The sequence below is a fragment of the Orbicella franksi genome, chromosome 6 (genome assembly GCF_964199315.1).
Source record: "Orbicella franksi chromosome 6, jaOrbFran1.1, whole genome shotgun sequence".
Taxonomy (NCBI): Eukaryota; Metazoa; Cnidaria; class Anthozoa; order Scleractinia; family Merulinidae; genus Orbicella; species Orbicella franksi.
The window spans coordinates 9404156-9416579 of record NC_138150.1 but is presented as its reverse complement, the minus strand read 5'-3'; the positions used below and the strand labels follow the sequence as shown (position 1 = coordinate 9416579).

The window sequence follows — 12424 nt, the reverse complement described above, 5'->3', positions numbered from 1 at the left end:
TTCCAGCAATTTACAGCGTCACTGTTTACATGTATGCTTAAACTATCTAAACTCATTTCGGATCGATCCACGTACTGTGTAAAGCTTACGAACAGCTTCTAAAGCGTGGCCACGATTGAGTGAAAGTCTATGTACCTCTTAGCAATTTGACACTCCAATAAAAGTCACAGTTTGTCTGTAAACTGTAACTCTCAACCTGCTGACTTACCGTTTTCGTTGCTTCATACAATGTTCAAGGGACTATTTCGCAAAAAGTTCTCCAGTTCATTCTGACTACCGTCGCCATGTTGGGCATGAAAGCGTCCCAGCACGCAGTTGAAAGAGTTTGAGCCTGCTGCATAACTAATACCTGATCAGCGGATTGCCTCGAATATTTTGAGGAAATAAACTGGATTCTTAGACATCCTGTCAGTGAAAGTCCTCGAAAGGCACAGCCAGTGAACGAAGCTTTGTCTCTAGCTTTGTACAAGCAGAGGTGCCGATCGTTCGCCCTTGGCTTTGGTTGGTTCTTTGATTGCATTTATAGCATCAAATACCACTATCTAACGTCGCAAATGAAGGTAAAGAATGTACGAGAAGTGATTTATATCCAACAATTAGATCGAGTTCGAGATTTCCAATGCACGAAAGCTTATCACGCGATCGAAATCGAGAGCGAATGCAGTGTATAGTAGGCGCAGTATTCTACAATACTGTCTCTTGTAATCGTGAATTTGTCATTCTGAATAACTGTTAATTCGCTGGTAGATTATTGATTTCCTTGAGCTGAGTTTACTATATAATTATGCAGTAAAAGTACAGTCTTGAATATTTTCCCGCCAAAATTAATGAATGTACTAAGTATTTTAGCCTCCAAGTCGATTATCCCCAAGCCTGCTAACCCCCAACCAGAAGTCGATTAGCCCCCAACCAGAAGCCGATTAGCCCCCACGTCGATTAGCTCTCCTCCCGTGGAAAAACTTGTCTTTTACACACAGTAAATATGTTTGTTGCCGAGCGTGTGTTTTAGAATATTATTCAATCACACAGACACAGACTACCGGTATACAGTATAATGAGGGTTCTGGGTCGATGTTTTTTTGTTTTTTTTTGCAAAATAAGGTTTCCTGAAGAGTGATTCAATTTTGTGCATATTCCAAACTTCATGGGAAACTCCATATTTTTACACAATTAAGCCCCCAAGGGTGATTCATTTTGCATCATTTTTTACATGGCAGTTTTTGAGCCCAAATCTCTGGGTTATGAAATGTTTTGAAAATGTATGGGTCATGGCTTAAGCCCAGTTCAGATGTCGTGCCTCTGCCGTGCCAAACTGAATTCAGGAATTAAGTTCGACCAAAAGCATGGCAGAAGCACGGCATCTGAATCAAACTTTTGAATTAAGTTCGGCAAGCAATTAAGTTCGACAAGCTCTGCCGTGCTAGACGACTCTGGCAAGGCAGTGATTCAAACGTCGTGCCTCTGTCGCACCAAACAAAAGTCATAAATTATATTAATATATTTTGGCAGGATTGCGTTCCCACAGGGAGTTAGGAGGAGAATTGTTATGAGGAATCAGTAAATTCTAAATTTGATTCGACACTGGCATGACATCTGAATCAGACTTGTTGTCTGAATCATAGTCGAACCAAATTGCAATTGAGTTTGGCACGGTAGAGGCACCACGTCTGAACTGGGCCTTACTGTGCGAGTGTGACTACTGTATGCAAATACGAAGGTGCTTGTAGTTTTTTATTATGTCTTTTCATCTTGATCAGCTGTAATGAATTAGCAGAAAAAGGCAAAAAAAATGTGACTGATCAGCCTTTTTGCTGAACTTTCAGTTTACTATAATTGCTTTGTTGTATCAATCCACGATTTAGATTGTGACTTGAAAACGATGATCGATTCTATAATTAGTCTTGTATTCAATCAAAACAAGGTCACGGATGAACAGTGATTTTAAAAGCTTTTCAAAAAAAAAAAGGTTCTGTCACCCGGTTATTTGAGATGTCAGTCAAAGTCCTCAAAAGGCACATGCACAGCCAGTGAACAAAGCTTTTGTTAGGTGCTGTACAGTTGTCAATTGTTCCCCCTTAACTTTGGTTGGATCTTTGAATGCCTTACATCAAATGCCACTACTTTACATCGCAAATGAAGGTAAAGAATGTACGAGACATGAATTATATCCAACAATGAGCTCAAGCAAAGAAATCGAGAGCGAATAATCCAATTGCTTTAGTATAAATCTACTAGTCATAGACAGACTTGGGCATAGCATTGTCTCTTATTAGTTGTGAACTTGTCTTTCTGAGTTATGTTGTCTGTGTTTGCAATCTGCTGTACTAAAATGTTTTCTAAAATTATTATTTATTAGAATATTGTTTCCTTGAGTTTGCTATAATTACTTTTCCCGCCAAAATTAATGAGTGTACATGTTGGTCGTTCAGCCTCCAAGTCGATTAATGTCCCCTAGCCTGTTAACCCACAACCAGAAGTTGATTAGCATCCAACCATACTTGTTGATTAGCCTTCCTCCCCTGAAAAATTTGTCTTTTGAACACAGTAAATATGCTTGTTGCTGACTGTGTGTTTTCGAATATTATTCTATCACACAGTCGACACAGACATACAGTATAATGAGGGTTCTGGGTTGATTTTTTATTTTGCAATATAAGGTTTCCTGAAGAGTGATTCAATTTTGTGCATGGGAAACTTCATATTTTTACAAAATATAGCCCCCGAGGGTGATTGATTTTTGTACCGCTTTTTACATGGCAGTTTTTGAGCCCAAATCTCTGGTTTGTGAAATGTTTTGTAAATCTATGGGTCGTGGTTCACTGTGCTAGTGTTACTACTGTATGCAAATACGAAGGTGCTTGTAGTTTTTTATTATGTCTTTTCATCTTGATCAGCTGTAATGAATTGGCTGCTTAAGAAATAGCAGAAAAAGACAAAAAATGTGACTGATCAGGCTTTTTGCTGAACTTTCAGTTTACTATTTTAATAATTGCTTTGTTGTATCAATCCATGATTTGAATTGTGACTTGAAAACGATGATGGATTCTATTATAATTGTCTTGTATTTGATCAAAACAAGGTCACGGATGAACAGTGATTTTAAAAGCTTTTCAAAAAAAAATGGTTCTGTCACCCGGTTATTTGAGATGTCAGTCAAAGTCCTCAAAAAGCACATGGACAGCCAGTGAACAAAGCTTTTGTTAGGTGCTGTACAGTTGTCAATTGTTCCCCCTTAACTTTGGTTGGATCTTTGAATGCCTTACATCAAATACCACTACTTTATGTCACAAATGAAGGTAAAGAATGTACGAGAAATGATTTATATTCGACAATGAGCTCAAGCAAAGAAATCGAGAGCGAATAATCCAATTGCTTTAGTATAAATCTACTAATCATAGACAGACTTGAGCACAGCATTCTGTCTCTTATTAGTTGTGAACTTGTCTTTCTGAGTTACATTGTCTGTGTTTGCAATCTGCTATACTAAAATGTTTTCTAGAATTATTGTTTAATTTTGCTGGTAGACTATTGTTTCCTTGAGTTTACTATAATTACTTTTCCTGCCAAACTAAATGAATGTACATGTAGGTTGTTTAACCTCTAAGTCAATAAATATCTCCTAGCCTGTTAACCCACAACCAGAATTCAGTTCGCATCCAACCAGACTTGTCGATTACAATGTAGCCCTCCTCCCCTGAAAGATTTGTCTTTTGAACACAGTAAATCAATGTTCCAGGTAAGCAAGGGGTCTCAGGTCAAAAACCCAACAAAGTCAGCAACATGACCTGACAAATTAATAGAAAATTTATGATGATTTGGTGGGAGCATTGGAAATTGACCCGTTGGAATTCCTCATTGGCACCATACCTTGAAAACTTATCTGGAACCCTGAGTAAATATGCTTGTTGCCGAGCGTGTGTTTTCAAATATTCTATCACACCAAGGCTGTTGCCTAAGGAAATTTTCAAGGAGCCCTTTGGGCTCCTAACTTCAAAAGTTAGGAGCCCAAGCCACTTTTTTAGGAGCCCAGAATAAATTTGCTGTGGTAAATCCGGGGGGTTGGTGAGACTGGGGAAGACTGGGGGGGGGGGAGTGAATTTGGAAATTTAGGGGAGGGGTCCAGAGGCAGAGATTTTCCATGAGACACTAATATGGTCTGTTTTATCAATCAAATTTTTGAAATAAAGTGTTCAGCAAAGTGATCAGGTCATTACTGAGAGAGAATACTATTTGTGGTCAAGTAAATTCAATAATTGGTGTATCCATGCAAGTGCTGCAGCTTTTTTTACAAAAATTTATATTGCCTCTTTCGTTTTTGAGTTTAGCAATTCTAAACAAATCATGAAATGCAAGCTGCAAATGAGAACAAATAAAAATGAAATATGCATTTGGGGCGTTTGAATTTGGCCACACTGAAATGTGCTTTCCTTCCCTGGGCTTCAGGGACATAAGTATAAACAAAAGGTACATTTTTTAGGCAGCATTACTGCATTATATTGGCTGCTTCTTTGGAGAAAATATATTCTCGTATATTGAGCGGAGCCATGACAGTTGGTTTGATAATTTAAAATATAAAACCCTGGTATGCAAAAAGAATTGCAATGCTGTTTTCTTTTTGCTGACTTGTAGCTACTTGAATATTTCGAATTTTAAGTCATAAATATCCTTTCAGAAACTACGGAAATTCATTCAGTACAGCTAAGTGAAGTTTTCCAAAGTATTGGACAAAAAAAAAAAAAGCCCAAGAATTTATCCTTATTCAGATCTAAATATAATGTCAGCAGCAGCATCACTCCAATTCCAAAAATATTTGTTTATCAAAGTAGTTATTTTGCAACTGGAATCAGTAGGGCATCAACAGAGACACAATCCATTGGCATACATGACGTGCATTTATTCAATACTGAGCTTGCAATGCATTGTAGGGCGATTCTCAAGTATGACTGTTTTCGGTTGTTTTGTGAGCGGAGAGAGACTTTGTTGCCGTGTTTTGGCCCATATTTCTCGTGTTAAAAGCAAAACAGGACCAGAGTAGCTGTTATTTTCCGTTTAATTTATTGTGTGAATGATCTTTTGGCCGATTTCATGAGAAGATTGAAGTCATCGGACAGATTAGATGGGAATGAAAACTCCATGTTCACGCGCCCACTCGGGCTCCTTCAACGAAACTTTAGTCGCCCACACTCGTAACTTAGGCGCCTCAGGCGACCGGGCACCCGTTAGGCAGCAGCCTTGCACACAGACACAGACATACAGTGTATAATATAAAAATTATGAGGGTTCTGGGTCAATTTGTTATTTTGCAAAATAAGGTCTCCCTAAGGGTGATTCAATTTTGTGCATAATGGCAAACTCTTTGGAAAACTCCATATTTTTACAAAATGTAGGCCCCCCAAGGGTGATTCATTTTTGTACATTTTTTTTACGTGGCAGTTTTTGAGCCCAAATCTCGGGTCATGATATGTTTTGCAAATCTGTGCGCATGGCTCACAGTGCAAGTGTGACTACTGTATGCAAATACGGGGCTGCTTATATTTTTTATTATATCTTTTCATCTTGATCGGCTGTAATGAATTGGCTGCTCAAGAAATAACAGAAAAAGACAAAATATTTGATTGATCAGTCTTTTTGCTGAACGTTCAGTTTATTATAATATTTTTGCTTTGTTGTATCAATCTATGATTTGGATTATGACTCAAAAAAGAATAGTAAATTTCTGTCAGAGATAACAATTCAAGACAGGCAGTGGTCAGTTGACGGTGAAAATTTGTGAACTGTAAACTGAATGATATGATATCTCAGAACTTTTAAAACTCAAGCTTTCGCTTAAGCATAAAGAACTAATCTGAACATGTTGACATGCAGTGAAGCCGTCTGCGAAATTTTGAAGTACAGACTGTACTTATTTTTTTTCCCTTTTACATGTAAATAGGATTTTCACCTCAGGTTGAATGAAAATTTATTATTATTGAACTTCCTTTTGCATTTCTGTCATTTGGTTCCCCGTAGTTAGGAATTTTAAGTTTTAAAAGTGAACAGTTAAAACTTGGATGCTGGATTTCTGCATATTTAATTTAGGTGTGGGAACAGCTACATATTTCATTTGTTGATTACATTTGTTGATTAGTTCCAGTGTGGCATGTGGCGACTAATAGTTCAGTCTTTATCCGGTTGAATATCATTTGAAATCGGTGGAAAAGTACTCTCAAACCAAGATTTTACGAGAATAAATCTGCACCAAGGAATGACAGACAAGTGCAAATTTTATTTACAGCTGAAAATATTCTAATCATGGAGTTTGTTTTCCACAATTACAAGTGTTAGCTCGCCTGATATTTGGTTTTTGCAATAAACAGGAGTTGAAAGACAGCTCATGAAATCATTGAAAGTATTAAGTGAATTAAGGCGTCAAACCCTTAATGAAAGCCCTGATTAACATCGTGCACGAGGTCAGCTACCACAAGAGAGTTTCATTGGGAATGAGTAATGCCATTCATCCTACCTATAGCTCTATTGAACACAAGCGGTCACTATGGTAATACAAAAACAAGCAAGCTAATTATTGTTCTAAACTTTGGGTAGTTGGAAAAAAATTGGCACCACGAATTATCGTGAATTTTCGTTGAAAATCCGTTGCCACGTAAAATGCCATACCCCTGTATTTTTCTCTGTGAAAAGCCCCCAGAAGCTGTGAATTTGCACAAAATTTGTAATGATTATATTTGCACAATACAGTATTATTCAAATATCATGGGTTGGCTTAAAAGTCTTTTTTAAGATGATTCGATATTAGCCGATTAAAAGTATAACTTGTAGGCCATACATGTACTCACTATGGACCTATTTTTCCATCTGTCCCTCTGCTTTATTAAAAATAGGTCACAGCAGCCCTATAATGAGCCATTCTCAATCTGCTGTCAATCCTAAGAAGAGGAGAAAAGCTCTTCCAGATGAATCAAGATCTGTCGGTGAGTACATGTGCACGTACTGTATATCAACAGTTGAAGTGGATGTGAGATGATGAATGATACCGTGTGTACGGAATAACTATATTTGTTAAGGTGATTCCACTGATTTGCATCGCACATTCTTGCCATCATTAGCATACATGCACTGCACGGGCACGTGCACATTTAAGCAATGTTAACTACATACATACATGTACATACACATATACAGACACGCATACATACATAATAGGACATATATTAACATACTATGTACTTGAGTGGGAGGGCCGGACAGCAACAAAATTGTTTTTGTCATTTACTCACATCGATTTTGCCGTACGCATTCCTAGTAGGGCCGTGCATGTTTTTCCAACCCTATCATTTTGATGCGTACGGCCCTCATATGGGACCTTTTTCTTATGGTTTTCCAAGGAAATTGCATGCAGGGCCATATGAATCATATGATAAAATAAACCTTATTAACATATGTCAAAAAATATTTATCTGAGAGAAAACAGCCCTCTACTAATTGGGGACACTTAGTATAATTAAAACCTACTAACTAAATTATAAAAAAGCCTACCTACTATTAATTGATGATTCAGAAATAGATTATTAAAAACTTAGCCAAGAAGAAATAGACGAGAGAAAAAAAAATCATTTTGTTATGAATTACAAAGAATGTCATTTGAACAATTGCCGTCAAGATTCTACCAACACACTTAAGAGTCCCTGTCCATAAAAATGGAAAATAACTCGGCAAGGGTCGAAAATTCGATTTCGCTCATATTTTCATGGTAGATAGGCTAGGGCATGACAAAAACTACTGGATAGTTTTTTTGGCAAAATATCCTTTTATTTCAAGGAAATATGCAAATTACCAAACTCCGTTAAAATCGTCATTTAACGCAGCATTTTATTACACAAGTTTGAGAGCCTCGCATGCAAAACCACATCATTCTTCCGTCTTTAAAACACTCAAATATTTTTGTGCAATGTTTAAATGTGTACTGGGTTGATTTTAGGGAATGTTGCGTTGTCTTTTTGAGTGCAAAATAATTAAATTTCGAAGACATGTATTTCATTCACTTAAAAGTACTTCGTGAATATAATTAATTTTCACCATGTGCGAAACCTTCAAATGGATCAAGCTTCTGGTGGTTGAATCGCAGAAGGATGGTCTACAGATTTCTGTAAAAATTTCGTTGGGCAAATGATTGTGAGCAACGCGAGAGCTTTTCAAAGTACGTCAAAAATGCAACTATTTGACCATCCGTCGTCAAATTTCAATTTACGGGTTAGACGTATATTTTAGCATGTGCCACATGACTTGACCTATAATAAGTTGAAATAGACACAGAGCTGATAATTTCGAAATGTTCTAACCTCGTTTGCTGTAAAAGGCAGGTCCAAAGCCGATTTGACGTGTTTCTCTCACCATTCGTCGCACATAAAGCAGAAGTTTGCTTTTGTTTACATAACGTCTGATGTACATCGCCAACTGTCAACTTATTAATGGTCGAATACCATGAATTTGTGACCCTCTTTCGACACATACGATCACCACTGCATCTAAGTCAAAAACGGCAAAGGCATTTGTAGATAGTTGCTTGCTTTGCACTACACCAAAATGTTACGTTTGATCATCATGGTTTGATGGCTCGAATCCTTGCTTGCAGCGGTTCCTTGTTTGTCACGCAATGCTGTCATCCCATTTTAAGGGGTAGGGGTGGGACAATTTCTATCCTAATACGTAAGGCTCCGTAAGGCTTGGAATCACTGGGAGCACACAATCATGTTGAGTAGGAAGAGACTGAATTAAGAAATGAAAAGAATGAATAGTTTACCATTGCCCCTGTTGTTATCTTTTACTCGACCACCGCTACCTACATGCTCTGCGTAATACTGTAATGCTAGACTCATACCTAGGTCTTTTCGCGCTATGCAATTATTTTTGGTTTACATGTAATACAGTGGGCTACCCTCTGGGAAATGGGCGGTGACCACTTAATGAGGCTAGCCGCTTAAATAGAGGTTGGTGTACCTTGAATATTTAATTTTTCACTGTCGGGCTATAAATTTCTTGGTGAACATGGAGTCAATTCAAGACAATCATCATAGACGTGTGTTTGAATTACCACTCGTCATGCACCTTCAATTTCAGACTCTTATCTGCCATCGCCCTTTCCAAAACAAAGTTCTTAAATTTTGGGTGGCCGCTCAATAGGGGTAAAGACAATAATGAAACCCTTATCGGAATGACCAAATGGTGGCCGCGGAGGTAACCGGTCAATAGCTGTTTTATTTGCAATATTTTACTGACAATAATTTTGGACTGTGTTGACAACAGTCCACTATTTTCTGTTACATACCAATGCCTCGCCACTAAGCAAACAAAATACGCCAAATAAAATAGCATGGCCAGGGCTACTTACTCACGTAATTACTAATTATATTTAGTCTGTTTTTCTCACGAATTAGACACGTAATGATTTCCTATTTTTATTTCAGCTAGTTCTTGCTTCATTGATCTATAATTTGTTTATGGCGATTTTCTTAAAATTCCAGTGAGTATTGGCACTAGCTTTATCAGCTGTTGTCAGAAACGTCAGAACGTACAACAAACGTGATTTGGACCGACGCCACGTACACTATAGAACACGATTATATAAATATACACATATTATTATATATATGAACAAACAGATGAACAATGATTAAATTGTTTCACTTATCCTGAGAGTACTCTCTACAAAATAGATCAAAATGTGCAGCATATGCCGTGACGGCATTGCGTGACGAACAAATAACGGCTGTAAGATTGTGCTGTGCCGACACGCTTATCAGCAATGGTCAGCAATCGATCAAACACAATATTTTGGCCAAGCGTAAAGCAAGCAACTATCTACAAATGACTCAGCCGTCTTAGACTTAGATGCAGTGATGTTCATAAGCGCAGAAAGATGGTCACAGATTCATAGTATTCGACCAATAATAGGTTGACAGTAGGCAATGTACATCGGACGTTAACCTTGTGTAAACAAAAGCGAACTTCTGCTTTATGTGCGACGAATGGTGAGAGATCGACTAGAAAACACGTCAAATCGGCTTTGGACCTGCCTTTTACAACAAATAAGGTTAGAACATTTCGAAATTATCAGCTCTGTGTCTATTTCAACTTATTATAGGTCAAGTCGTGTGACACATGGTAAAATATACGTCTAACCTGTAAATTGAAATTTGACGACGGATGGTCAAATAGTTGCATTTTTGACGTACTTTGAAAAGCTCTCGCGTCGCTCACAATCATTTGCCCAAAGAAATTTTTACAGAAATCTGTAGACCATCCTTCTGCAATTCAACCACCAGAAGCTTGGTTCATTTGAAGGTTTCGCACATGGTGAAAATTAATTATATTCACGAAGTACTTTTAAGTGAATGAAATACATGTCTTCGAAATTTAATTATTTTGCACCCAAAAAGACAACGCAACATTCCCTAAAATCAACCCAGTACACATTTAAACATTGCACAAAAATATTTGAGTGTTTTAAAGACGGAAGAATGATGTGGTTTTGCATGCAAGGCTCTCAAACTTGCTTAATAAAATGCTGCGTTGAATGACGATTTTAACGGAATTTGGTAATTTGCATATTTCTTTGAAATAAAAGGATATTTTGCCAAAAAAACTATCCAGTAGTTTTGTCATGCCCTAGCCTATCTACCATAAGAATATGAGCGAAATCGAATTTTCGACCCTTGCTGCGAAATTAAGAATTTGTCTGATTTTTACAGGCAGGCACTCTTAAATCCCATATACGAACACAGTTTTTAAAACTACTCAGTGATGGTGGGTTAGTTAACCTCAAGAGCAGATTAAATGTTCATTTTCTCCTGAATGGGCATGATGACCCCCATATAGACATAGGATATAGTACATTATTTACCTGTCTTTGTTGTAATTCCTTTTCAGTTAAAATGTACATTTGTAGCTTACAATGTAAGATTTAAGTCTGCACTGTATGTTGTTGAATGGCCGCTCAAATATTTTAAGGCAAGAAATGTCTTTTTTCATGAATTATATTTTCTATGCCTGAGTGGTTCCTAGCCCCCCTTGCAGGTCAAGTTCACATACATGTATCTTTCTTATGCCAAACAGCACAAAAGGCCACCACACGCTGCTGCCAACAAACTCTGCCGGCCGCTCTATTGTACATCTTGCTCTAGGTCTTGACCATCCAGCTCTTGGCTTCTCTTTCCCTGCTGTCCTCCTCAGCCTCCATGTTGTCATAGCTCCACCCCATTCTCGGCACTCTTCTGGCTTCCATGTTAATGGACTCCTGCAGTCATTGTTAGGTTGTTTCCTCATTATGTGGCCGAAGAACTTTTTTCTCCTCTCTCAGATGTCCTCCCTAAGGTTTTTCTGCCTCAGCCATGTGCAAGACTTCTTTCAAAAGGTAATTGAAGGATTTCGTGGAAAAAGGGCGTATATGGTATATCGCTTTTTGGGTGATATACGCCCTTTTTGCACGAAATCCTTCAATTCTGTCCAGCCAGCATATCTAAGTATCTCTTTCTAAAGGCACCTGCTTTAGAAGATGTCAATCTTGTTTTCATCTTTTGCTAATTTTGATCTTCCCTGTCAATCTTAACCCCTTGTTTATTCAGATGGGTGTTGTTTAGTAAGAATTGCCCTCATAGATGTGAGACTGTCACAGTGGATTTCAACTCACTTTGGCCGCACAGGTTTGGAAAGATCTTGAGAACTTGGGAACTAGGTTTCTGAATTTGCAGTTTGATTGTTATTGGAGCCAATCAACTTGCGAACATTGAAATGAAAACTACGAGTTTGATTTCAAAGTTTGTTTCCACATTGCGCACTTCGCTCCCAAGTTCGAGATTTATCAGGAGGAAGTGGTTAGCTTATTTTCAGCATGGTGTAGTTGCCATAGGTGAACTTTTGGATCTGAACATTTTTTTTCAATTTGTCACTCCATTAAAATAGGTAACAGTAGTACTTTACATAGTGCTGCCAATTCCAAGACGAGGAAAACAGCTCTTCAAGACGAATCAGAATCCACAGGTTAGTAAATAAACAATGAAAGTGAATAAATGTGGTAAATAAATTTTGACAGTACTCGCCATTCGGGACTCTCAAAATGCATTCACCCGATGTTACAGTAGTTTTACTTTTCTTGAAACACTGTGCGACACTCCATCAGTCATCTGCCTCCCTTGTCCTCTTCCCTAACATATTTCCACACAAGAAAAGACTGGGGACAAGTTAGCAACTGTATTTAAGTTATTTGTTTTATGAAAGTGGAAAAAGATAACAGTCCCCGATGGGAGTCAAATATGGGTACATCATTCCACTCCCTCCCTTGATTGGATCTTGCATGAAATACGTATAGGTTTGGTGTGTGCATGTTTGACGTACTGTAAGTGTGCTGCAGTCCATGATTACAGGCTACAGG

At 37.9% G+C, this 12424-nt stretch overlaps 1 protein-coding gene across 2 annotated transcripts in view; it reads left to right on the top strand.

The window, feature by feature from the left end:
* The first annotated feature begins 402 nt into the window (after window positions 1–402).
* LOC145491498 (uncharacterized) overlaps window positions 403–12424 on the top strand; it is a 38120-nt gene continuing 26098 nt past the window's right edge. The window contains exons 1-3 of one of the 2 annotated variants that reach the window (XM_081470740.1): window positions 403–560; window positions 6879–6968; window positions 11956–12033. In XM_081470740.1, coding sequence (XP_081326866.1) covers window positions 6896–6968; window positions 11956–12033 — 151 coding nt within the window. In that variant the 5' untranslated portion in view covers window positions 403–560; window positions 6879–6895. Of the gene's footprint in view, window positions 561–5846; window positions 6969–11955; window positions 12034–12424 lie in introns of those variants that run through there. The other variant, XM_081470739.1, reaches the window with a different exon arrangement.